The sequence below is a fragment of the Paracoccidioides brasiliensis genome (genome assembly GCF_000150735.1).
Source record: "Paracoccidioides brasiliensis Pb18 unplaced genomic scaffold supercont2.4, whole genome shotgun sequence".
NCBI classification, from domain to species: Eukaryota; Fungi; Ascomycota; class Eurotiomycetes; order Onygenales; family Ajellomycetaceae; genus Paracoccidioides; species Paracoccidioides brasiliensis.
This window is the reverse complement of record NW_011371361.1, coordinates 1,263,342-1,289,553: the sequence shown is the minus strand read 5'-3', so window position 1 is coordinate 1,289,553 and position 26,212 is coordinate 1,263,342. Positions and strand designations below refer to the sequence as shown.

Below are 26,212 nucleotides of genomic sequence, written 5' to 3'. Positions count from 1 at the left end.
TGGCGTGTGGGTGGGTTCCAGTAATCCTTTGAAACCTTCCCAAGGTTCTTGTGGTCGTGACACCCGGTCACATCTGAGATGTCTAGGAAGAGTGCTTTCTTCGGTTTATATGGAAACAATAGTGGAGAATTCATTCGTTCGCATGTTTCAATTTTCCGGCAAAACGACCTCTTGAACAGACACAAATATCCCCAGTCACAAAAGCAAATCGAAATTTTCGGCGAGTTTGGCCTTGTTCGCATCATCATTTCACTTGAGCCGGTAAGGCGGCCATTCCTTAGAATCTATCGCCGTGCTTCAAATGTGGACTCTATGATTGGTAAATATGGATGGTGCTCCCTTACCATATCTACCGCAATGGCAATTGGAACCGCCAGCGTCGTTGGGCAAACCAATTTTCTTATCATCCAAGACTCGTTCGCTGGGCAAGTGACCTATATTTCAAGTTCACACCGCAGGAAAGCTCTTTTATCTAGCAACACAGGATATGTTTTGCCCTTAGGACTTTTCCTGCACTTGGTGGATTTGCCTTCCGGAACAACAGGAATCAGCCATAGGCCGCTCTGAGACTTTTATGAAAACTCGCCGTTCAGCTGTTTGCAGGGCTTTCGTTGAGACACCAGCCCCACATATCTTGGCGGGAAAATCACAGGGGAGGAGGCTTGTTCGATTTACGCTCTCAACTCCGGAAGAAAAATAACTTATTTTGCTCCAGGCCTTCTCAAAAAAGAGGATCATAATACTCCTTTTTCCCCTGTGGTACTCGTATGTGCGGGGAATGATAATCCAGCTGTTGAAATCCAGGGTTTTGGCATATTTTCTTCCCCACAGCCCACTCACCTTCAAATTGAGTAGCGCGAAGAAGTAACTACAGGCTATCATTGGATAAATCAATATTCGGATTAAATCTTGCCATCCTTTTGATGGAATTGCGCCAATTACTAGTAGCGAGAAGTCATGGCGCTGCTTGACCGCACACCAAATTTACTGCGTGCTCGGATCTCGGTCATAAATCCTGACATTTATCGCCACTAGGGATAACTACCAACCAACCAACCAGCCAGGCTAAGCCAGCCGGGTGAATTTGACCTTCTTCCCGTGTCAGGCCAATCATTTGTGAGGATCCACGGAGTCAAGGCGCAGCACGCCATGAAAGCAAATTACGGGGTTAAAAAGCAGGCTAAAAACACCCCCGCCATCAATCCCTTTTAGTCGAAGAGCTCTCTGTGCTTCCCCAGTCCCTTGCGTTATGAGAGGAAACAGAAAACATCAAACATTTCCGCCAACTCATTTCAATTCAATCATATTCCAGGCTACTATGGAGACAATAGCTACAGCGCCGAATGCACATCTGCAAAGGAAAAGAAAGGCTGATGACAATGGTCTTCTTAATGCTAAAAAGCCAGCCCAAAAGAGAGCTTCAGCAGCATGCCGCAGTTGTCGTGCTCGGAAAGTTCGGTGCGATGTGCTCATAAAAAACATCCCTTGCACGAATTGCCGCTTGGATGGAGGAGAATGTGCCATTGCAGAGAGCAAGCGGACAAAATTCGCTCGCACGGCGGATGGCACAACGCTCCTGACTGGCCAGCCGCAGAGAGATGCAGATGGCAAGGGTTGGAATGCAGGGAATACGACGCCAAGCGAGGAACTCATCAAAATACCGGAGTGTGGGAGTGTTGATCAAAGTCACGGTACCTAGACCTCTATTTCCACATCGAAGAATCAACCCCAACAACTACCAGAGACAGTATTTCGATGGCTGACCGTATGTTAAGCTCAAGGGTTTGATACCAATGTGTGTGAATTTCAACAGCAATCCATACCCGATCCAATCCTTGCCCATGACATGGTATTGTCAAACATGTTCTCCATCATGCACCAGCTCTTTGGCCCTATCCCCGATCCTGTCAATAAACAGACGGAAATTGAGCTTCCCCGTTACATCAAACATTATCCTACGCAACTTCAGCCGGACGATTTGAATTACCTTCAAACAAAAGGAGCATTTAGTATACCTCATTTCGCGCTACGAAACGAGTTACTTAAAAACTTTGTCAATTATGTCCACGTCTACATGCCCTTTCTTGACCTCGAAGACTTTCTTCAAACCATCTATGAGAACAATGGAAGAAAGCAGATAAGTTTGCTGCTTTTCCAGGCAGTGATGTTTGCCGGGACAGCTTTCGTTGACATGAAACACCTGCGCATGTCAGGATATCAATCTAGGAGAGAAGCGCGGAAGGCTTTCTTTCAGAGAGTAAGGGTAAGTTCGGTCTTTGTTGTCAAAATTTGCTCTGTAAGGCTTAGAAGCTAATAAGTTTACGCCAGGCTCTCTATGACCTCGACTATGAAGATGACCAAATCGTTGTCATTCAGGTTTTATTGCTTATGAGTTATTGGTTTGAAACCCCACATGACCAAAAAGATAGCTGGCACTGGACAGGTATCAGCCTAGCCTTATCCAGGCTCAACGGGTTACATCTTGATATAACTACGTCAGGAATGGACACCAAGACAAGGAGTGCTTGGAGACGTATCTGGTGGACCTTATACAGTCGAGACAAGACTATTGCGCTTGGGATGAGGCGTCCTACCAGAATCAGAGAGGATGAGTATGACGTGGAGATGGTCAGCACCGATGATTTTGAATTTCAATCATTTCCGGCCCACCTCCAGCAGATGATTGGCGGCAGCGAAATCCTAAGTAGCCCAGATTATCAAAGAGAGCTAGTGCTTATGTTCATCGAAAAGATAAAGCTATGTTGCCATCTGCAGCAGGTACTCTCCGTACAGTATCGCATCCTCCGTCACAAGACAGGAGGCGGGAAAATGGTACTCGTTCCGAAGAGAGAGTCAGTGGATATCTCCCAAATAAAACACCATGATGAGGTTCTGGACGAATGGTTTGCCGATATACCTGAAGAAACAAGATACTCCCCACGATTTGGTTGCGAATTATCTGAAGGAGAGGAAGTACTCCACCTTCACCGTGGGATGCTCAAATTACTCTATCTAGCTATACGCAGTACATTGCATCTCCCACAGATCATACGAGGCCTCCCCAATACACTGCTGTCTTGCGAGTTACAGCAAGGGTCTCTCGAAAAAGTCCGACAAACCGCAGCAGAAATTACTTCCATAGCTCAAGATCTTCACCATCTAAATCTAACCCGATACCTTCCATCAAATGGTACCACACCACTTCTTTCCGCCGTCGCAACCCACGTCATGGACTTGGCATCACCGAGCCCTGGGATAAAAGTAAACAGTTTGAACAGACTACAGCAATGTCTGCAGACCCTCCTGCGTCTCCGGGAAATCTATCCGGCGGCGGACGCTCTCACCAACTCGTTGGAAAGGATCATGGGGGTCATGGGCATGCAACAGTTGTACACTTGCAAGCCATGGACACAAGGCGAAGTTTTGTCGTCAGATTATTATTACCGTTCCAGCGTTGACAGGGACTGTTACGGCCCCATGTCCTCGCCAAAGCCGTGTCCGCCTAGTATAATGATTTTGGATTCTATTGCGAAGCACCCACTAGTGAGAGAGGGGAGCAGCGTTTCAGAGTCAGAGAGTGGGAATGAAAACGAAAGTGTGAATAGGTGTTTGAATGAGGATGAGGATGAAACAGTAAACGCGAATGCTGATGGGGATGTCACATCCCCTCCCGGTCACAGCAATTCGGAAAATTTTAGTGAGTTCTCCACGGAGCGAACGACCCCATTGCAGAATTCGACGGAATTCGAACTGGAGCCTGAATCCAAGGCCATATTGGACAATTTGGACATTGCAAACCTCGGGGAATTGGAAAGAGAATCATTTGAGACCATGCTGGAAGAATTTGCAGGGCATTATGGCATTTTCGAGACAGGCTGTATGCTGGAAGGGAATGGGGTTGTTGATGCCACATCTTGGGATACTAGTGACGGGGGTATGGGCGATCAGAGCAAGGGGGATATTGAGAAAGATGAAATGAATGATCATATTCCTGCGGATGAGAAGATGAATGAGAAATTCAGTGCTGCGCTGTAACATGAAGTCTCTTTGGTTGGGATAGATAGTTACACACATGCGTTGGATTTATGGAATTATTAGAATACACAACATACAATATATACGGTCTGAGGCGTAGCTACCATTTCCAACATGACACATTACTCCGTCCATGAATTAATTTATTAATTTTTTTTTATTTTCAACTTGATTTCACTTTTCGACGAAATAAAAAAGACTAGCTGTATATATGATTTTCTTGTAGCGCTTGGATCATCCATTCAATCAAGAGGACATAACTACAGTACGCATTCATCGATACGAAGTTAGTTTAACGTCAAACTCCAAATTCAATACTAATTTAGATTATTAAATGGATGTTTTGCATGACTTAAATCCTTTAAACTTTAAGAGATATATCTGATACATAATTAGGACCATTTGCTTTAAGTTCCTTTTCCATAATAGTACCTGTGTTTTCTTGAGTCTTGAATATTATCATAACAATACATTATTATACTATCAAGAACTCCATTTCTTTCTTTTTGGGCAGCAGCTTCTAGTGGAGCATCTGCCATTCTAGAGGGAGGACATAGACAAACTCTATCCAGACCAACTTCTCTATCCCACAAGAATAGGAAATGGAATATTCGTGCTGGAGATCTTCCACATCTCCTGACAGTTTTTCTTGTCACCGTCTTGGATACCAAGGTAATAGCGGATGGTGCAACTTTGAACAAGGAAAACGACAGTATTACATGCTAGGAATTGAAGAGTGGAGGGTGGCCAGCAGCCAAATATGGATACATATTACGGGGTTGGCTGGCACAAGGTATCAGTAAAATATCGAGTTTACTTAATAAGGGAACAAAAGAGAAATGGCTATATATGAAAAAGGAAGGGGATGTGACGGCGGGTGCGAAATGTCAAGGAGGAATAACAAAATTTAGTAGTAACTACAACTAATGAAATTATTCAACGAAGAGCACAGGACTTTTCTAAGAAGCAGCCGCCACAGAATCGAGTTTCTTCGCCTTTATGCTCTTCCATTCAATACCAAACGCCCCAAGAAGGCCTATCGCCGACATCGCAACCGAGGCAGCCCACGTATCCGTCAGCGCGTTATTATAAACAACACGCACGGCTTCGAGATATTCCTGAGGAATGACTTTCTGCAGCGACGTAGCGCCTTCTTGCAAAACGGTGGATGGGCTCACAGTTGGTGCAGCGCGGGATATACCGTTGAAAAGTTTATTGGTAAAAATATTCTGGGCGATTGAGACGAAGATCGCTCCACCAAGTAGTTGGCAAAAGAGCACAACGACGATTCCAATGGCGACGTCTTCCAGGCTCAGGACCACTTGCGGTACAAGGATGGGTAGTTGGAAAGCGAGACCAATCCCAGCGCCATAGATGACTTGATAGCCGATCCATTTCTGGTGGCCAGTTGTCGGTGTAAAGGTTGTGAGGAGGCCGGCACCGACAGAGGCGATGATCGCCGATAAGTAGAAGAACGGGGCATAGTATCCTATAGTAGATATGAAAGTACCACATATGATTGAAAAAACCACCATAGAGAGGACTATCGGGATAGTCATGACGCCAGACTTTGTTGCAGAGACGCCTTTGATCGCCTGGAACCAGATGGGAACATAGTAGACCAAGATGAAAAAGGAGGAGCCTACCGTAAAGGCGAAAAAGGTTGCAAAGGGCATGGTTCGTTGACGTAGGATGCGTGGTGGAACCGTTGCATTATCTCCGGCCCATATCTGGATGACGACAAATATCGCCATTAGAATACCGAAAAGGACTAAGAGGGCAATTATACGGCCGCTGTTCCAGGGATATTTGGTACCTCCCCATTTAAGTGTGAGGAGGAGGCAGACGACACCGGGCATGAATGCTGTTGTTCCCCAGGGGTCCAGCTGCATTATCTGCTCTTTCCAGGATTCTGGCTTCTTCAGGGTCTGCTTGGGTGGAGCGAGAAATATAGCAACAGCTAAAACAGTAATGGCACCAATTGGGAGATTGATGTAGAAACACCATCGCCAAGAGACACGATCGGTGAAAGCACCACCCATCAATGGTCCAGCAACTGACGCAATACCATACGTGGAGCCTAGTAGGCCATTGTCTAATTCGACGGGTTAGAAAGATCATGATGGAAACAACAAAATACCAAGGCTGAACTATTCGAGAGAAACAGGAGAAGAGCTTACACAGAGGCCGTTGCTCCAATCGGATTGAATAAGTGATGATAACCATAGCACCACTGAAAATGCCAGCCGATCCAAGTCCAGCGATGGCACGACCCACAATCAAGGCCTCAGAGTTTGGGGCAGCGCCGCAGATAGTTGATCCGATCTCAAAAATAATAATTGCAGCCAAGAAAACCAATTTAACCGGGTAGAAAGTGTAAAGTTTTCCGAAAATCAATTGAAAAGCGCATGTTGTTAGCAGGTAAGCACTTCCATACCACCCGACATCGTCGAGAGCTCTAAAATGGTCTGTGATCTTGGGAATAGCGGTAGCAATAATGGTGTTGTCCTGCACAGATTGTGGAAATGGAAAAATCAGGTAAATAAATCTTTTGCGTTCCACTGCAAATACTGTAGCTACATATAACAAGGAGTTTAAATAAAGAGTGTTCACGCTTACCAGTGCAACGAGGAGAGAAGAAAGGCACAAGCCAACAACGATAATAAAGAGCGGATAGCCTCGGAGGTAGACTATCCCATCATTTCCAGTTACTTCTGGTTCGTCCGTTTTCTCCGCTTGCGGATCCAGGGTTTCGAGGGCTGTTTTCTCCGGTCGATCTGGTGACATCTGTGAAGTAGATGTTGGATCCTGCAAAGGTCCCTCTCTATTCTCCGGCTCGATAGTTGAACGGAGTTTGCTTAGGGCTGAAATGGAAGTAGAGGCAGATGCATGATTGGCGTCTGTGGTTGGTTTCGGGTCGCGTGATGATAGAGAATTCACAGGTTCCATGGTTATCTTTTAAAAAAAAGATATAGCCCTTTGTTGTGTGAGCAGGGACGCTGATGCTAACAGGGAGGCTCTTTCACTATTGACGGTATATTATAAAACGATGGGGAGGCTCAAGGACTTCCAGAATAACTATGAAGCATTCTCAGGGGGGGGGAAATAAAATAGAAAATAGAAAATAGAAAATAGAAAATAAAAAGAGCCAAGCTTAGCTCTCAGGTGCCTGAGGGGTGTAAATGGGAAGAACCTCAGAAAGCAGATAAAAAGATCAATCTCCTTGAGCCACAAAGGGGAAAAATTGACGAAATTATAACAATGGCATGTGTGGTCCTGATGAGATTATTTAGCGGAAAAAGCAGAACGAAGCTAAGGAAAAGGAGTTATGAGATCAGTATGAGCCAGTGATGCAAGGATATGATGCAAAGGATATTTGGGATTGGTTTCAAAATCAGGTGAACAGCCCGCCGACTCCAATCTTAGCCCAGCAAATCTCCAGCACAACCGTCAGATATTGGTCCCGAAGATTCTCTGCGCTTATCAACAGTCGCAGGCTTCAGCGAGGAGAAGAATCGATATTCTACACATCCAAGGCAAGGAAAATAAAACATGAACTTGTCCTCGCGTCCGTCGGAGCCTGGAAGAATCAGGGGGCCCGAGATAGAAGTCAGTCGCTTGCGGGGATTGAGATTCCTCGCATCCAGTTGGTTCTCCAGCCTCCGATACCGTCATGCTAATCCTCGTGTTTTGGCTGTGACAAGCAGCAAGAAAAAAAAAAAAAAAAAAAAAAAAAAAAAAAAAAAAAAAGCCAGTCCACAAGCGAGAAATATGCTCCAAGCCATCCTGGACACAAACCTGAGAACCATTCCCAGTATGATCTAAGTGCTTGGGGTAGATGGATTTATGCCTTGAACCCCGATGCCGACTGAGGCTGAACTTTCCTCGTCCACAGCAAGGGGTGCAGTGGATTTGCTCAGAACCATACCCTTTGGCAAATATCAAGCTCACTCTTACATTGTATGATGGTCCTCGACCCTGCAAAGGATGGAGTCAGTGAATAACACAGCCAAACAGGTCAAAAAAAGGCACTCCAGTGCCGTCCACTGCATGCAGAAGCTGACAGCATGTGTTGATATAGTTACAACAAAAGCTGTAAAATTCCATTGTTTTGTCTGTCAGTGATTAACACAGCAAACAGGGTCAAGAAACAGCACTCCAGCGCCATCTGCTGCATGCAGATGCTGACAGCAGGTGTTGATATACACCAAAAGCCGTGCAAGTTCAATATTTTATCTCACCCAGGGTGGAAACGGATTACTAAGCTTAGAACCACTAACTAGTTAACTATAGTTAGTTAGTTAACTAAGTTAGTTAATGTTAGTTATAGTTAGTTCTCACATCTATAAAAGTAAATTTACGTAGTAAATTAGACATATTCGTCTTGAAGAAGTGGTCTTTTCTTCTCTTTTCTTTCTTTCTTTCTTTCTTTCTTACTTTCTTTTGTTTTTACACAATACAACTGAAGACACAGAGTACTCCGAGCTTCGTACCTATGGAGTACGGAGATTTAGTTAGACTATTTCCGAAAAACTTTATTACTCCGAGGCCAATTCAATTCATGCATTGTCAGCTCAAGAGCGAAACTTGCCAATTGGCTTCAAAATATAATCACCCTGTCAAATACTAAGTGTGTACGGTTAGGGAGCATAAGGACAAGCCTTTAAGCTATCCAGAATTCCTAAATGCGCGATTTATTCTTTCCTGCCTGCAGCCTGTAGACACCTCCATACAGGTATTGGTGATGTTTTTTATCTGTGTGAAAATGTTCTTAAAAAGGTGGACTATAACTCTCTACATAATATCCGGATATCGAACGGACAAATCAAGTAACCCAATGTCAATAACCAACGTTGAAAGAATATACCTACCTAGGTATCATTATAAACCCGTAACCCACAAAATGCTTCATAACGACCCAAGCCATCCATCCCCACAAGCTTAGAGTCGACGACCTCCAACCCAAGAGCATTCCATCAGTCCTCAAATTCATGAAACGGCAGACCTCAAAACCCTCGCCGCCAACTCCCCCAAAAACTTCGCCTTATCTTCCCCCGGCAACGCCTGAAAAACCTCGTAAACGCTCTTCCCTTTAGAATCCCTAATAGCACCCAACCGATTCCCTGCAACAGCACCTGCCAAAGCCCCGGGGAAATTTGCAACAATAAACCCAAGCGCTGCCCCACTAAGCCCGCCCACAATAGCCCAAAAGCTGCCCGTCGGCCTCGTACCTCCACTCACCGTATCCTCTTCTGAAAGACCTTCCTCGCGCAGCATTTCTTCGAACATGGTGCCAAACTGGTCGGAGGCGAAGGAAGCGGACTCTGTTTCCGGGCCTGGGGAATAGGAGGGTTGCGGACGGGGCTTTCTCTGTTCCCCTGGCTGTTTTTGCTGCTGCTGCTGCTGTTGTTGCCGTTGGCGTTCGTTGTCATATCGGCGACGGCGGGTGGGTTCTGAGAGGACGTAGTATGCTTCGTTGACTTGTTTAAAGGTTTCTTCGCGGGAGGGGCGTTCGGGGGAGGTGGCGGGGACGCGGTCTGGATGGGATTTTAGAGCGGCGCTATATACAACTTCCCATCAGTTGAATTTGGTGGGGGGAGAATTTTCCCACTATGCAAGGGGTAAGTTTCCGGGCTACGACAAACCGTTTATAGGCAACGCGGATCTGTTGTTCTGTGGCGGAGGGATCTATCTCTAGGATTTTATCTAATTTGATGGTAAGTAGCAGGTAAATTTTAAAGGGTAAAAGGAATAAAAATACAAGGGAACATACAATAGTCTAGTCCTGAAAGTTGTTGGATAATCATCAGCGCCTGAGAATGTAGATATATCAGGAGAGTCTCTTACCTGCCATTATGAGTCGGCCCAACTTCCAGAGAGAAACTATACGTTAAATAGATAAATAATAGACAATATAAACAACAAATTTCAAATATATATTAGATATAGTTGACCATTAAGACTTAATATATGGCGTTGAAGATATTGCTTAGTGTTTACCAGCCCCAGAAAGGTTCCATCCATTTGTTCGGGTTGAATATATCTTGGTTAGACGTATGACGTATGGCCTTGGCATAAATCACATGAGAACCTTAATTTTAATATTACCACGTGATTACTCTAACTTCATTTAAATAAGCGCTAACTATCATAGGACTAGCTGGTTCTATCCAACTCCCCAGCCTCGCCATAAACACTTGAACCACTCGACAGACGAACATGATGCATACTCCATATTATTGCATGTCAATACTCAATGTCATCGTCAAACTATCAATTGGCTTTTCTTCTCTTTAGCAGCCGCCCAGTTTATGGCATGGACAGAGAAATCAAGATAGGCTCCTCTCCGACTCCATCGCCAGCCCCCTGAATTGCGCCAAGTCTCCAGCGGGTCCTCCACTCCAGCCATACACAAATGGTTCCATATTAAGCCCCATTTATATTTAAAGAATTTCAATTCCCCTGCATGAGAACCAGGCTATCCGGTCTAGTCAGCTAACCTAATCCAACTGCACCTGCAGCCTCGATTCCCTGCATGAAAACCCCATTCCAATACCACCACAAATAACTAAACCAGCAGTTCTCCACCCTGACGAAACAATGAGTTGGCTCTACCCCTTCAGCGGGCTCAATCGCAGCAACAGCCGTAGCAGTACCAGCAGTCACCGCATCCAGCACAGTCGGGACAGACACTCAACTACCTCCCGCCCCCACCGCAACAGCACCACCTCCTCCCTCTTCAGTATAGGCGGACACGCTAACCGCTCAACGCCCTCAATCTTCTCAATTGGCAGCCAGGCCTCGTCCTCATCGCGCCGCGCCAAGCCCCGTTTGGGTTTTGTATCGCGCGTGCTACGCAAGATCAGACGGCTGTTCCGCGACATCCTGCGCTATGCGCGCCGGCGGCCTCTCAAGGTGTTTCTGCTGGTTATCGTGCCGTTGATTACGGGTGGGGTGCTGCAGAAGCTGTTGTCTGTGGTTGGAATACGGCTGCCGCCGTCCTTGGGAGGGGGAGGGGGTTACAAAGGACGTAGTAACGGGGGTGGGTTGGATTCAGTTCTCGGAGGTGGGGGAAGCTGGGGTGGGATGGGTGACAGTGTAGGTGGGTTGGTGTCGTTGGCCAAGTTGTTTGTGTAAATGGATTCCGGAGTGTTGGGATGCACATTTGGGAATTCGTGGGACAAGGAGACATATTAGCTTCCGGGAGTGGCCCGCTGAGAGGGCCCGCAGATTGTACGCTTATGCTGTGGATGAATATACATACATGTACATGTATGTACTTTGGATCTGGCGGAAGGGGGTTTGGAAGAACCTACCGTTTTTTCCACAAAGTCTTCACGGCATCAAGACTGTTTTTAATGCATTATTTATATTTTTATTCTGTACGTTTTTGATTATCTGTTTTTGGTGGAATTTTCATGAAACGAATTTATGACAAGCCAAAGAATTGATGACCATGTGAAATGAAAACTAGATATTTCTATGTGTAAGGTCCTGCCAGGAGCTTAACAAGGGCAGCAGACAACCAGTCAACACCAGCCAAGTGTCTCCTACGGAGTATAACATCAGAGAATGTATATTTATTTATTTATTTGACATTGTATCTCCTATTCCTATTTATTTTCTGCTTCACTTAAATGCGTTTCTTTCCATCTTCCCATCCACAGCGATAGAAACAGAAATAAAAATATATAATTGATTCGCCTTTTAACGACACAGTTTTCATACCCAAGGCCGATACAGAGGGATATCTATAGCTTGATTGTACATGGAGAAAGAAGAATATATAGAACGTAGCAAAATGTATAATACAGATCTCCCAACTTTTATCAAAGGCATTGCTTAATATTAGATTGGAACCAAGAAAAGGAACAAAAAGGAGGCTAGACAGGTACGCGCAGGACCAATCAACCAACCCCAATCGGAATCAGAATCAACTTTTCTTCCCCCTTCTTCTCGGCGTGCCGTTAATAGACCGCTTCTTATTGCCCACATCCACAGACTCATCGACGTTAGCATCCACACCCCCTCCAACCAGCACCTCTCCGCCCTCATCTCCCAGATGGCCGCCACCCATCAACTTCCCAACAGTCTTCCGATACGCCCACACAGGCACCTTAACAGCAAATGTTTCCCTTATAGTTGGCTTCCTGATCTCCTCAATGTCCAACAAAAACTCCTCCTTCTTCCCATCCTCATTCTCCTCCTCCAAGAACACATTCCCCACAGAATCAACAATAAGAATCTTGCCGTTCTCCGCCATCACGCGCTTCCTGTCGCCAGAAGGGCCAATCACGCCCTCGCTGGGCGTCGCTGATCCAGATGATCGCGCTTTACCACTCTTCTTGGCTTCCTTGCGATTCTCCTTATCCATCATACGTTTCTGACGACGATTCACAGCCACAGCGCCTTCACCTATATCTGTCCCGGAACCCGTACCGACACCACTACTAGATTCACCCAGTCCAGAAATCCCGCGGATCCCCAACTCATCACCCCACGCCGCACGTCTGGCATGTCTGATATACCGATCCACAAATTCCCTCTGCCGCTTCCAGCTTAAAATCAACGCACCGTAATGCGCGGCCCCGCCAAAAGCAATAAACAACCCGATCAATACAGTCCCTAAGCCAGGCCTGAAACGAGAGTAGTAGTAACCAGTCCCCTTCCACGTAGGAAATCCATTGCGCATGAAATGGTCATAGCGTTCGCGCCCTGGGCCCTTGAGGATATTGTTGACGACGCCTAGGCGCGCATAGCGTTCTGTAGCGAGTTTGACGACGTGGGCGATTTCGCGTTCCGAGGGTCCACGGGAGACGTGCACAGAGGGTTTTTTGCCCTTGGAATCACGGGATTGCTTGTGTTTCTTGATGGAATAGGTCGCAATGAAGGCACGTTTGACCTTGTCGGGATGAAGCTGTTTGGATTTTTGGCGGAAGGCTTTGAGGAGATCTGCTTGAGAGACAGTGGGTTTTACGCCGAGGAAGTCTGGGGCTGTGTTAGTGGATTGGATTTGTTGCCATTTTTTTAAACATAAAGTTTCCCTATTTCTATTCCAATGCAGAGGGGATGGTTGCATTGTTGGCCTCAATTTCAATGGAATAGGTGTTTATGTATAATAGGGTCGGGTACGCACCGTAGAAAGTAACATTGGAACCTTCAGTCTGATGCAACTCATCTCGCAGACGGAATATCTCATGGTCTAACAGTAGTCAGCATCACGTACGAGATATTCATGTGAGGCAAGAAGGAGAACAGGTTCAAGCAAGGGCCTAGAGGTGAACATGAGTATCAAACCTTCTTTGCTCCACGCGGCCACCAACACCAGCAGGTATGATAGGGCGAGTAGGAATCTTGCCAGCGAGTGCCTCATTTTGGGCCAGAAGAAACTCGGGGTCCGATTGCCAACAGACGAGAAATTTGGCGGCCCAACGAAACGGGGATTCGTAGTTGGAGTCAAAGGACAGGAGAACAAAGGCGGTCACGCAGTGTTAAAATTAATAGAACGGAAGAAGTGTGAGGTTCCTTTTCCCTGTGCCTTATTGCTTTTTCAATTTTTCAACTTTCCATTTTATTTTTATTTTTATTTTTATTTATCGAGACCTTTCTGTCCTTGCCGATTTTCTTTCTCCACTGGAAACAGGCTGGGTTTCAACGTGGACCAATCAACCAATGCAGCCTTGCAGCGGGCAAGTCGACATAGAGAATAAACAACGCTGTTGTGATGAGAATGTGGGAATTTGCAGGGCGGGCGGGCAGACGAGTACACGACGACAATGGCGACGGGAACGGGTTTCGAATATTTAAATGGGCAGTCCTCGCCCTGTCTTCCCCTTGTGCTCCTCTTTTCTTTTCTTTTCCTTTCCTTTTCCCTTGCCGCTCGTTGTATGCTATCTTCCTCTGTGTTTTGGTAGAACGAGTAGCGGCGGCGGCTAAGTTGGAGGAGGTTATTTGGCCTATTTTCTTCTCAGGGTGCCCAGCTAAGGCTTAAAAGGCGGGGACCCAACCACTTCAGCAATACGCAGAGTAGATACAGAGATTGAACGACGACAACGTTCTTACAAATACGATTCGATTTACCGTCTCTCTTGCCAAGTTCTAATTGTCTCTTCAAATACATTTCTTATATCTTGTTCTATTTTGTTTGTTTTTCATTCTTTTTCATCATTTTTTCATATTCTCAACCTCTACTTTTCCTCTGAGATTTGATCAACCATCAGGCGCTTTTTCGCACGTGACACATTACCCCTTAATGGCAAAACGCTGCTGAGTCATCGTTCCTTTTCTGGTTTAGCGTACAGGCTCCACAATTGCGGCTCAGCTTTAATGTTTTCGGCCTGAGCAAATGAGACCAAAAATTGCGTTCTGCCTGTTTATCTCGATTTCATCTTCTATTCAACAACCACATAGACATCTCTTGCAGTATTACCTGTTTCCCCGGTCTATTCCAGAACTATACACCCCCCGAGCAGTATTGCAAAGAAACTCGTATCTGACGTATTTACCTGCAATTCTACCGCAAGTAGAAGCCAAATTCCAAGAGTACGTGACTGTTTTCCCGGTTTTGGATTCGAAATGCAAACCTTGTCACAAACTTGTCTTTATGCTTTTTAAAGAGATATTAATACTGTGCTTCGATAGAGAACCATCGAAATATTTTCGAGAACCCAATTATCACATTTCCCCCGAACGTCAGTCACAAAATGGCTCGCCTCCAGATACCGCTCGATACCCTGACCTCGCGGTTCAACTTGTCCGACAGGTTCGCCGGCGTCCGCTCGCAGTCTCTTACTTCCCGCTTCTCTAATCTCAAACCCCTCTCCGAATTTTTCGACATCAAACGGATTTCCAAGCCAGCCAACTTCGCCGACATCCAGAGCCGTGTGAACTACAATCTGAGCTACTTCTCCAGCAACTATGCCGTTGTCTTTGTCATGCTCAGCATCTACAGTCTGCTTACGAACCTCACCCTTCTCTTCGTCATCCTCCTAGCTATTGGTGGCTCGTACGGAATTGGTAAGTTGGAGGGACGCGACTTGGAAATCGCTGGGTTCCGGGCTACAACATCACAATTATACACGACATTACTCGTCATTTGCGTACCCATGGGTCTCTGGGCTTCCCCATTAACGACAGCACTGTGGCTCATTGGGGCTACTGGCGTGACCGTTCTTGGTCATGCTTCCTTTATGGACAAACCGATCGAGAATGCTTTTTCAGAGGAGGCGGTCTAGATGGTCGGCCGCGAACTCCTTATGATTCGCCCCTCTGGGGAAGACCTTCAGGGGCACGAATGGGGAGATCCAACAAGGGGGGTTGGGCGAAGCAACTGGATGAGTCTGTTAGAATAGAGCAGCTAGATAATGATGGCTACGATGATGACGATGACGATCATGGCGCACGACCTGTTGGTTTACCTTTCGATCCAAACCGGTCGGGTAACAGGGAGATGAGGATGCTGGGCCCTCTTGATTATGAGTCCCGCGCATGCAGGAAAGGAACCTATGATTTTTATGATGAAGAGGAGGAGGAATTCTCGAGTGATGATGACCAGGACGAATATGGCCTCGTTGATAGGGATCCGAATAGCACGATGTCCTACGCCATTCAGCTGGCAAGGCGAGACAAACAATTACAACTTGTTGACCGGGCTCTAGGGAAAATACGTCGAGCTCAAATGCAAGGGCAAATTAAAGTCAAGCTCTCGCAGCGGGAACTTGATGCATTGGAGGAAAAAAGAAAACTTGATGGCAACCTCAATGGTTCTCAACGCACGGTGGTTAAGGACCATCCAACAAACGAGGTCAAGCCAAAGATCGCGGGCAAACAACCTCCGAATGTGTCGCCCCCGAAAGCATATCCTGAACTGAGGCGGACCATGCCGGGTGCATATAGTTCTGCCACAGAGTCTCCTGGGCATTTCTCACCAACCCCAGGCCGACCATCGAGCTCGTCGTCGCAGAAACCTCGTTCGCGAGCTCCTTCGACACCCTCATCCATGATGCAACAGCATCCAGGCACACCACCTCGCAGTCACCAACAACAGCAAATGTACCAACGGTCTCTGCCATTTACCGTCCCAAAAGATCAAACAGTTCGACCCGGTTCTTCCTATCAACCAGCTCCACCGCAACTATCGAGTGGCCCGCACCGGTCGCCACGCTCTCGATCGGTCTCGACTACCTTCTCCTACCCAATGCACCACCACTCTCCCTACCAAACATATCCCCCAGCTTCCATTGACCCGCGCTACAGCTACTCGACCCATCCACATCGAGATATGACGCCGCCACCAATAGGCCCGTATCAACCTGTCTATCGCTCCGTATCCGGCGACTCTTACATGCTGGACCACTTACCATACTCACCATCTGATCCCTTCGTTGTCCAGCATGCTTCTCATCAATGTGAGTCACCACGGTCTATGCAAAGGAGTAGCGAGAGTAGCAGCAGCGACAATGGCGTGCAGGTCGATATGATTGAGAGCCCCATGGCGCCAAGTGGATATGAATTGCGAAAATCAAGTGGTGGGTATGGCCTTTGTCGTACGCTCCTGCGAAAGCGTCGTGCTCGCTAGCTCCTTATCTATGATACCACCTTCGTTATCATTATCATGACATTTATCTACCATCGTCATTGTTGTTGTCATTGTCACTATCGTCATTATACCTAGCTTCGGTTATAAAACGGAATAATAGACTCTTTCGAGCGAGCGGCGTTACAATTACCCTTGTTTTTTCTTTTTTGTCTTTTTATTTATTTATTTTCTGTCATCGGTTTGTCGCGTTTCTCCTTTTTCCGCCCACTATTATTGCGTCTTCTCTCTCCCCAACCAACTCGTGCCCCTTCAGTTAAATTTTTCTCCCTTCCCATTTATGGTTATTTTCCTTATCGGACTTGTCTGGTAAGTGATTCTTGGTAATTTCTAAATACTCAGAGAAAAGGAGGAAAAACACGGGAAACCCAGTACCTGGTATACGGCTACTATTTGCATCGGGTGGCTTCGTTTGGATTTCTCTTCTATTAATAGCCTTTTAATTTTCCTTCTTTTGGCTTCTTGTTTTTATTCCGATTGAGGCGTATTGCATATTGATATTATTATTGTTGCGGTCTATTATTCTTTCATAAAGGGATGGTTCCGGCTACATATCAGGTGGTAGACAGTAATGACGTTTTAAAACCTTTGTTTTATTTTTCTATTTCATACCTCCCCCCTGTGTTTTGTGGCTGATTAGGTTTAAACATGTTCTATGCAATGGATCTGATTTTATCCAAAATATTCATTACCTGTAAATGGGATTGACCGCTGATGAAGAGGTATGTCCTTTTGCACTGGTAGAATATGCTTCCTAATAGTTCCCTGTCTTTTGATCATATCCTTGCGCTTGACAAAATCCCTTTGTGACAGCCAACCTTCCAACCTTGGAGATGAGTGCACTTCAACCTTCTTGCGTTCCAGTTGAGCCATATTGCCCCTGATAAAGATGTACAGGGATATCCTGGATGAATTCCGTTTGTACAGCGAAGAGAACTTAATTCTTAAATCTAACAATATCTTTATACACAAACTCTGTATGCAGTCCTATGTCGTAACTTGTGCACTTTTTATTATTATTTTTTATTATTATTTTTTATTATTAACTTTTTTTTTTTTTTGGGTGTGTGTGTGTGTGTGTGTGTGTGCGCTCTCCCATGTCAATCGCATACAAAGGTCGCAACTTACACCTGTATAACTAAGGAAAGGCAATGGCATGCCCCGCAGAAAATCACAGCGGCAGCCTCACTCCCAATCCCAATCCCCCACCTGCTGGGCCAACTGTCTCTCAAGATTCGCCGCATGATATGGACCATCATAAAAGCACTGCACATCGTCCACAGCCAGAGAAAACCGGAACTGCAATACGCCGTCTGTTCCGGTGAGTAACATTTATGCGTGAGGTTCATTTGAAAAAAGGAAACTTACATATGGATTCATGTATGTTTAAAACTCAAGTCACGCAAACCAACACGTCCTGCCCATCGCCATCAAGTTGCCAACATGTGTAGTAGTAACTAGTATATAGCCGCTGCAGTCGGGTAGATCTACTGGGGTTTATTAAACTAATTGCATGGTTCGTAACTATGGGAAAGCGAATCATCAGGGGACTCTGTGGGAAAACCATTTACTCAACCGAAATAGCATACCCCAGACAACCATAGGTAGCGTTTTAGTTACACGTAATGTTCGATAGGGTTGAGTTTTCGGCATCCCGTAACAGCCTCCCGAACCCCCGCAAATCTCCTAGATTAGTTACATAATATCTATACCATCCAATCTCTAGATCTTTACCGTGAAACCTCGTAATCGCTTTAACAATGGATGGAATGGGCATTCCCCCAGAATGGAAGTCAGCAAGGCATTTTCCCATGTCGAACATGATCTCATGTCCGCTCTATCTTTTCAACTTACGATTTCAATGTCCATTCAACATTGTAAATTAGATACGCGGATTCAGGAATGAAAAGCCAAACCATGCAGGAACACAGAGTTTGGGGTTTTATTGTGAGAATTAGTTAGCAGTTTAAAAGCTCAGAATTAATAAGAGGAAGAAATAGCCACTGTCCTGAAGACAGTTCAGTTCTGTATTGATGCAAATATTGCAATGTATTCAGAGGCTTCAAGCAGAAGATTATATGCAGTGATTTATTGATGTCACATCCCGAGTTGTACTATAGGCAAAGTCCCTATTCATTGCTCCATATAAAGGAAACAGAGAGGATCATGCTGATTTTGTTGTGACATAAAGAAGCCATCTGCAAGCATGCAATACCTCATTTGCTCGAACATGGAAACGAATCAATATCTCATCAGCACGAATTTTGCAATATTATCATCGTATGAATTAATTACATATGTATGTATGCCTTTATCGCATTCACAGTTGTAGATGGTAGTGAATATGGAGTGGCTGACTTTAATGACATCATGCCGAGAATGGATAGTGTGGGATGGTTGAACCTTCTATTCGGAGGAGCTAGCTATTATTATTATTATTATTATTACTTATTTAACGCCTGGAGGCACGTGATCAGCTGACTAAGAATAATCTGCCGTCGCGGCCACAGCACCTCCCTAAGGGTATCAGGCGTGCCAGCGCAGCAGCTAGTCTGCTGCCTGACATGTCTAGTCGGCCGAAGCCCTCTTGAGAGTCTATGTACAGAGTAGCCCCCGTCCTGGAGGTTCTGAATGGCGTAGTAGCCGAAGATTACGGGACTGAGGAAGCCAAGGGCTTCTAGGGTGGTGTGTAGGGGTGATGAGAAATGTATATAAGGAGCATAGGAAAGAGAGAGGGGGAGGGAGAAGTCGGATGTTGAACAGGTTCTAGTAGCGGCGTTGGATGTCGATGAAGAAGCGGGTATTAGTGCACCAGGTAGAGAAGGTCGTAGCTCCTCTTACTGTGCTGAGAAGCCAGTCAATTGCTTCCTTTGGGGAGGAGCTAGCTAGGTTATTTGCTATATTACATACAAGCGATCGCGATCACGTGTGGGCGGGGCGGTCGCTAGGGCAACGCCACCCAGGCGGGCGCCGCTACAGATAGTTAACTAACGTTATATCACACGTGGCAGCCCGAACCCTAAAATCCCAGTCCTAGATTTAAATCATAGAAAACAAGAATTGGCTGCCCCTTTAAGTCAGAAATCCTTGCGTTTGAACTGCATTGGTTTCTTACGTAGAACACACGGGTTATGCTCGTCAGCGACAGTGCGTGAGATTCCCAGATGTGTTTCTTAATCTTCAAGCTCTCAAAAATAGTTTTCATCTTCTCCTGTGTTTCCGTCTACGTCCAGCAGCACAAAACTCCTCAGGAAGCATCGACATCATCGACACAACGGGGCTTCGATTCTACAACAAACGCCACGACGAAATTCAGCTGCCCTGGAGCCTCTATTATTAAATGTGCCCACATAATTACCTGCTGGGGCAAATGCACGTCCTTCCTGACTATGCGCCCGCTTCCCTTAGCAGCAGAGAGAGAGGGCGGCGCCTGCACGTAGTGACATAGGCATGATTTTATGAATCACGTGTGAACTGATATTTTGAGCCAAAATATCGCATCCCATATGGAAGCTGCAGCAGAACATCGGGGAACGCTACCCCAGGTATCTCCGCGCGTTATCTTGGTGGGGAGGAACATATCCACACGTATCTTTTATTTACTTGGCGTGACGTTAAGCTCAGAAATGCCGAGCTGCCTCTGCCCTGTTCAACCTGGGGATGGTACCTTGGATGACGTCGTCCCAGACTTTCTCTGAGGGTTCGCCGTCTAACCTCCATAAATATACTCTTTGCTAGCCATCTTTGCGGTTCGCTCGTCCTGCTCCTGTTTACGCCCCTTCCGGTCATTCCCGCTCATTCCACCTCCTTCTAACAGCCTCTATGCCGGCACCGGTTTCGAATTCTACATTTCCCAACCTCATCACTCAGGAATTGCGCTCGGCCTTATTAGCCCCTGTATCACATAGAAGGGAATCCAGGTGACCTCTCAGTGATGTCTTGGTGCCTTTCTTTTTCTTTCTTTTCATGACGAGGTAAGAAGGTGATGGGCTTGTTGCGCGGTTATACTAAACATTGATATTCCATCGCCCACTGACAACCTGAATACTTTTTGCTAACTCATCTCCTTTATCAATTCGGAGACCAGTCTGAACCTATCCGCGTTTTCTAAGTTAATATAATTATCACCTGTCTTGCATTTCCGTACACTGCCCATTTGCGACAATCCCGCCTGTCCTTCACAGTAACACCTCCGTTGTGGTGTATCTCCCGGGGCTCTCTGTTTTGCAAATATTTTTCGGGTCAAGGCCACGTCTTCCCTTGTGCGGGAGTAAAAAAAAAAAAAAAAGACGATTTAAATATGTGGATTATATCGTTTTGGGTTTTCCCTGTAATTGGGTCCTCCATGTGGCTAGGTGGGTAGTTCGGAAGAGCTATAACCCCAGATACTGATAAATGCTAACATGGTCTCAAATAATAGCTACACTTCTTACCTTGCTCATACGATGGGCCGTTGTTGAAGGACACCCGCATTATGACAGCATGGGAAAATACCAGAATATAGCGTAAGGAAGATGTTAATCCCATTAGCCTTCAATTCATCATCTCCTTGTTTCTAACACAGATTATACATCGAACACAGATACATCTCAGATGTCGGTGCTCAAAGACTGAAACCTCTCTTTATTGGTGCTTGCACTGTTACATCCGTGTTTTTCACTCTTTCATTCATGTCGGAACGATGGCTTCGACATACCGGCCAACTTGCCAGAAATAAGGGGAAGTGGGATAAGGGATTTGCCATCACCTCTATAGTATTTTCCATGTTTGGGGGTCTCGGACTGATTCTCTTGTCAATTTTTGATACCTTGAGATTTCCCATGTTGCACAATGGATGTTTGTTCCTTTTCATGTAAGTTCTCCCTCACCCATCCCATAAAAACTCCTCTATGTTTGCGTCCGTGCTAGAATATATCTGTAGAATATGACCTAATCAAACAAAACTGAGACATAGGGGAGGATATATTCTGAGTGCAGTCTTTGTATGTGCAGAATACCAAAGACTCGGGATATACTATCGGCAACACACTATTTTAGCGGCAAGCTTTTGGACCAAACTTGCATTTATCTTCGTTGAGTTTTCCCTTGCTATTACATTTATAGTTACTGGCAAGCAGGAGAAAAAGAAAAACATTGCTGCAGTAATGGAGTGGGGTAAGTCAACGAGTTTTATTATTATTATCTTTTGTCCTTTTCTCAATTGCACGAAAAGAAAATCTAACCAGAGCCCTGTACCAGTTATTGGATACATATTCACCTTCTACGTCTTTTCCTTCATAATCGACCTTCTTCCCTCCATTAGAACCCGCAACCACATCCCTCAGGGCAAACGCATATCAGAGACAAACCTAATACACGCAATGCAACAAACATCTCAACCCCAAGTCGATGTCCATTACGAACAACCCCTAACCACTGACTCCATGGGGGATAGGGGAAACGCTGATCACAGATATATCATAAATAAACATGCCGCCAACGGAGGGGTAACTGAACCCTCAGCTATTGCGGAAACTGGGGGTTATGTGCCATCTGGCCAGTTGCATGACCCGCGGACAGAACGATAGGGGAGCGGCAGGAGATAATCAACGGATGGACTTGACAGTGTTGCATTGGGTCTTTGTCTTCAATTCTCTTTAACAGAGGGCGTTTGGAAAAGAAGGGAAGTACGCTTTTATTATTATATCCTTACTGCGCTAAGAGCGGGAGCAATGGATCACACTCCTGTTTCCTTTTATTGTATCATAAGAATCTCTCTGTTGTTTTTTGTCTTTATTTTTTCTGTTCTTGTTGTTCATTGTGGCAGAACACTGTGGTTTTCCATCTTTTATTTCGTTTCCTTCTTACGGACCACCGGAAGGAGAGTAGTTTCGTGTGTTTTTGATTGATGTGTATCTCATTTGAAGATGGTGCTATTGTTAGAAGGTCTTCTGGCCTTTGAAATTGCATGTCCAATTATCAATGGTAATCTGATAGAAGATAAAAGATTCCAGGGCACATGACTTCCATCTTTGAATCTGGAAAGGACAGGAAGGATTTTGCCCGGTCCAATGTTTGTTGTCCTAATGTTTCAATTTCTGGGCTGTGGAATTTTTGGAAGGCAGCGGGAAAGAAAGGAACTATAAACAACAAGGAACGCAAACCGGGACAACGGGTGCCAGAAGACAATAAATCTCGGGCTCTACGCTCTTCCAAGGCTGTATCATCGCACAACCGTAACTAACTTACACCAGTTAAACAACCCAATCCAACCAGCTGCCAGCAACCTAGCCCTTAGGCCACTAGCAGGCCCCTAACAGGCCCCTAACCATCTCAACAGCCCCCGCGTCCACCCCAACAGCTTTCAGATAGCCTCTAATGCCACCATACCTCTCCTCCAAAAATTCAACAACGTCCTCCGTAAACCCATCCCAACACTTTGCAAACTCATCCGGAAGCCCCAGTTGATTCATCTCCCGCAAACGCTCTTCTAGCTCGGGGGTTAGTTCTCCCTCCGAAAGGCGGTAGTCGCTCGTTATTACAGAGAGGGGGATCTTGGCTTTGCCTGTTCCTGTTCCTGTTCCTGTTCCTGTGACTACGACCGTGCCTTGAGGCCTACCCAGAGCTGCATATGCTTCTCCACCGGGCGCTTCTGCTTCACTCTCCTCCCTCTTCATCTCCCCAGAGGAGACTAATAACAGGAGCAGGATAACCACTAACCCCGTGCGGTCCTTGCCCTGCGTGCAATGTATGACTGTTGGATATATGCTGGGTTCGCTTAGATATCCGAACAGTTCTTTGATCTCTGCCTGGCTGGCTGTAAGCGTATCACGGGCAAGCCCATTGAGGCCACGGGGAACAATAGTTTGCTCGACGATCAATCTCGTGGCGGCACCACGGTAGCCAGATGCAAGGAGGGAGAAGAACTTTCTGCAAGTTAAGATGGATCGCGATGAGAATTAGAAGTACATGTACATGTGATTGATTTCCCATACCTGCCTTTGATTCCTTTTGAACAAATGCATGTAAAACTTCAATATTGCGTACTCACAGTATATTAAACCAACTTAATCTCCATAACAATGTCTTTTCGAAGTTCCACCCGGCCAGGCTGAGCATGATTCGACGCACTCCCGGAAGGTTCACGAGGTGCTCATCATTCGCTATTGATTTTGGTTGCAGAGAAGTTTCTGCTCCTTCTTCTGCAGCGATTCGTTCATTAGCAAGACGTCGGTTGGCCGCCATGGTATGCTCAGTTCTGGGATTGCATGTAGTAGATCAGCATAATGCGTGCACATCGAATCATCACTAAGTCCCGTGGGATTAAAGAGTGGCTACTCTATGAAATAACTGGAACTGGTATGATAAGGACACTATGATATACACATCAGATATGAGGGATTATGTCCTTACGTTGACCTGAGATCAATAATAGAAGCTAAACGTAGCTCATTGGTTAAACGCTCCTGATCCCGTTGTGAGGCATCGTCCGGCTTAATTCTTATCATTAGCAAACTTCTGGAATACGTTCTAATATTGTTGAGTTTTGTGAAACATGGCTTTCCATTCGCTTTACCATTGAGGGTGCTTAGACGGAGCAGCAATGGTAGAACGCCATATATCCACTAGAAGGTATTTGGCGGATTTTGGTACGTAGCGCAAAGTGAAAAATAAAAGATGGTTTAGAGAGAAACAATTAATAAACGGAGAGCAAGGGAAAGTGGAGAGATTATTACCCTAGCACTTCGGAACAGGATACCTTCTTTCAGAACACTGTGGTTATGGAGCAAACTGTCAGTTTCCTCAGGTAGCAATATGAGAACAGGACATACGGTCATTGGATGATATTATAGAAATATTTCCGTAACCATAGTGCTGTAACTGCGTAGCAGATACCCAAAGGTTGAACCAGAACGACAGCTAAAAGGCCAACCGGGGGAGAGGTCGCCTTCTGGGGCGGTTTTTCATACCGTGATCCGCATAAGCGATTGACATATGCTCCCACATCACGAAAATTTAGAATATTATCAAATGGAGGATGTGGGGAACTAGTCCCTTCCGTAGCAGGGTGTTGTGTATTGCCATAATCAATGATGCTAGCATTGATGTCCGAGCTGACACCAGGGAGTTTCGCGAGCATGGAGTGATCATGCATGATACATTCTCTCGTTCTTTTGTTCCTTTCTTAAATGCTTGCTAGAAGCACATTTCCCGTCCAAAATATGATGTCGTTGATTTAACAGCAAACTCGAGAATATCGTATATTGGAATTCAGACTAACTGCTGTAGAGTGTATGAAGCCACTTGGTGATGAGAGGCTCAGTAGACCGCTTCGTCTTTCGGAAGTTCCTGAAAATATTATTAGCAGTAAACTCACGAATTCAATTCTAGATACATACATCAAAATGAAGATTTGATTTCAGTAGCTCTAATAAAAGTTTGGTCAAATGCTACAAGGACACATGAATTGGTGTTCTTGGGGCAGGAAAATAGTGAAGAGAAGGAAAGGTGCAATTAAGCTGTAACTGCTGTGTAACTAAGTTAGTTAACTAACCAGTTAACTAAGTAACCGTGCCACGCGCACTCACTACCTCCCACTAATCTGAGCCGCAGCTCAACTTAATCTTAGTTACTTACTTAAAATCCACCCCCAGACTTTCCACCAGCTTTGAATGCATAACTATAGTTGGTGCTGCCTTTGACTCATACTCTTCTTGGTGATGGTGGTTTGTTTTGTTCCAATATCTTGAATTTTCACACTTCCACCTTCATGTCCAACTTTTGCTACTATTCTACATACCAGGTTAGGCTAGAACAACACAGCGACCATCAACGGGCAACCCCGAGATATAAATTGGGAACTGTTGAGGCTCAATCTTCTTGTCGTACACTCTCCTTAGTGGCGAAAAACAGCTCACATCTAGTGGCTGCAGTAGATAAGAGGAATGAGGAGGAATATAAAGAGCTATAATATGATGATGAATTCAATTGTCAAGTCCGGCTGTAGCATGACTGCCATGTCCATCCATAATCAGCAGTCTCAATCAGCAGTCTATATCTGCCCGCTGTACGAGCCTCAGTATGTCTCTTGAATACCTCTCGCAGCCATATTAAGCCAAGCTCATCCGTAGTCCAACCCTTCTCGCTAAGACCAATTGTCCAATCCGCTGGCAGTTGCTCGTACCATGAGGATTGATGAAGCTTGCCCTTCATTATTATCATAGGAGGTAGACTCCAGCCCGCAGCATTGACTGATTCAATCACGGTTGCCCATCCTCTATTTCCTGGCTGTATAAGAGATGGCTTGCCTTCTTTCTCAGCTCTAGTAATCACCCAGGCCGTTGTAATAACTCCAGTTAGAAAGCCAATCTCATCAAAGTTGTACGTATCCTCCGGCACAATTCCATGCTTCTTTATAGTATTATCCACCAATGTATACCATTCATGTAAAAGTTTTAAATTCTCGCATAAAGCTTGCTCGTAGTTATGCTTGTGTGAGAATCTAGTCTCCAGTTCAGAGTGCCGTTTGATAAATCTTTCCACTCACCTTCCTCCCGCAGTAGTTGTAGTAGCAGATTCTCGCGCTGAAAGTAGTAGATTGGC

The 26,212-nt window shown here is 45.5% G+C and overlaps 11 protein-coding genes across 11 annotated transcripts; 6 read left to right on the top strand and 5 right to left on the bottom strand.

Annotated features, from left to right (window-relative positions):
- Nucleotides 1-78: 78 nt before the first annotated feature.
- PADG_03930 (uncharacterized protein) lies at nt 79-700 on the top strand (the record flags this gene model as incomplete). The annotated part of the gene is made up of 2 exons (XM_010760941.1): nt 79-429; nt 503-700. 2 exons carry the CDS (start codon nt 79-81, stop codon nt 698-700), a joined length of 549 nt encoding a protein of 182 aa, XP_010759243.1.
- Nucleotides 701-1,318: 618 nt separating this feature from the next.
- Nucleotides 1,319-4,035, top strand: PADG_03929 (uncharacterized protein; the record flags this gene model as incomplete). Its single annotated transcript, XM_010760940.1, has 3 exons — nt 1,319-1,691; nt 1,782-2,263; nt 2,329-4,035. 3 exons carry the CDS (start codon nt 1,319-1,321, stop codon nt 4,033-4,035), a joined length of 2,562 nt encoding a protein of 853 aa, XP_010759242.1.
- A 959-nt stretch (nt 4,036-4,994) lies between these two features.
- On the bottom strand, nt 4,995-6,984 carry PADG_03928 (uncharacterized protein; the record flags this gene model as incomplete). The annotated part of the gene is made up of 3 exons (XM_010761350.1): nt 4,995-6,130; nt 6,216-6,543; nt 6,655-6,984. 3 exons carry the CDS (start codon nt 6,982-6,984, stop codon nt 4,995-4,997), a joined length of 1,794 nt encoding a protein of 597 aa, XP_010759652.1.
- A 2,040-nt stretch (nt 6,985-9,024) lies between these two features.
- On the bottom strand, nt 9,025-9,842 carry PADG_03927 (uncharacterized protein; the record flags this gene model as incomplete). Its single annotated transcript, XM_010760939.1, has 3 exons — nt 9,025-9,595; nt 9,681-9,741; nt 9,809-9,842. The coding sequence occupies 3 exons, from the start codon at nt 9,840-9,842 to the stop codon at nt 9,025-9,027; spliced, it is 666 nt and encodes a 221-aa protein (XP_010759241.1).
- A 793-nt stretch (nt 9,843-10,635) lies between these two features.
- Nucleotides 10,636-11,172, top strand: PADG_03926 (uncharacterized protein; the record flags this gene model as incomplete). Its single annotated transcript, XM_010761349.1, has 1 exon — nt 10,636-11,172. The coding sequence occupies one exon, from the start codon at nt 10,636-10,638 to the stop codon at nt 11,170-11,172; it is 537 nt and encodes a 178-aa protein (XP_010759651.1).
- Nucleotides 11,173-11,968: 796 nt separating this feature from the next.
- PADG_03925 (uncharacterized protein) lies at nt 11,969-13,114 on the bottom strand (the record flags this gene model as incomplete). Its single annotated transcript, XM_010760938.1, has 1 exon — nt 11,969-13,114. One exon carries the CDS (start codon nt 13,112-13,114, stop codon nt 11,969-11,971), a length of 1,146 nt encoding a protein of 381 aa, XP_010759240.1.
- A 1,624-nt stretch (nt 13,115-14,738) lies between these two features.
- PADG_03924 (uncharacterized protein) lies at nt 14,739-15,269 on the top strand (the record flags this gene model as incomplete). The annotated part of the gene is made up of 1 exon (XM_010761348.1): nt 14,739-15,269. The coding sequence occupies one exon, from the start codon at nt 14,739-14,741 to the stop codon at nt 15,267-15,269; it is 531 nt and encodes a 176-aa protein (XP_010759650.1).
- A 59-nt stretch (nt 15,270-15,328) lies between these two features.
- On the top strand, nt 15,329-16,612 carry PADG_03923 (uncharacterized protein; the record flags this gene model as incomplete). Its single annotated transcript, XM_010761347.1, has 1 exon — nt 15,329-16,612. The coding sequence occupies one exon, from the start codon at nt 15,329-15,331 to the stop codon at nt 16,610-16,612; it is 1,284 nt and encodes a 427-aa protein (XP_010759649.1).
- Nucleotides 16,613-17,302: 690 nt separating this feature from the next.
- PADG_11681 (uncharacterized protein) lies at nt 17,303-17,503 on the bottom strand (the record flags this gene model as incomplete). Its single annotated transcript, XM_010761609.1, has 1 exon — nt 17,303-17,503. One exon carries the CDS (start codon nt 17,501-17,503, stop codon nt 17,303-17,305), a length of 201 nt encoding a protein of 66 aa, XP_010759911.1.
- A 3,472-nt stretch (nt 17,504-20,975) lies between these two features.
- On the top strand, nt 20,976-22,197 carry PADG_03921 (uncharacterized protein; the record flags this gene model as incomplete). Its single annotated transcript, XM_010760937.1, has 5 exons — nt 20,976-20,985; nt 21,051-21,135; nt 21,213-21,482; nt 21,585-21,784; nt 21,869-22,197. 5 exons carry the CDS (start codon nt 20,976-20,978, stop codon nt 22,195-22,197), a joined length of 894 nt encoding a protein of 297 aa, XP_010759239.1.
- Nucleotides 22,198-22,911: 714 nt separating this feature from the next.
- PADG_03920 (uncharacterized protein) lies at nt 22,912-24,749 on the bottom strand (the record flags this gene model as incomplete). Its single annotated transcript, XM_010760936.1, has 5 exons — nt 22,912-23,539; nt 23,661-23,867; nt 24,023-24,234; nt 24,346-24,382; nt 24,478-24,749. The coding sequence occupies 5 exons, from the start codon at nt 24,747-24,749 to the stop codon at nt 22,912-22,914; spliced, it is 1,356 nt and encodes a 451-aa protein (XP_010759238.1).
- Nucleotides 24,750-26,212: the final 1,463 nt, after the last annotated feature.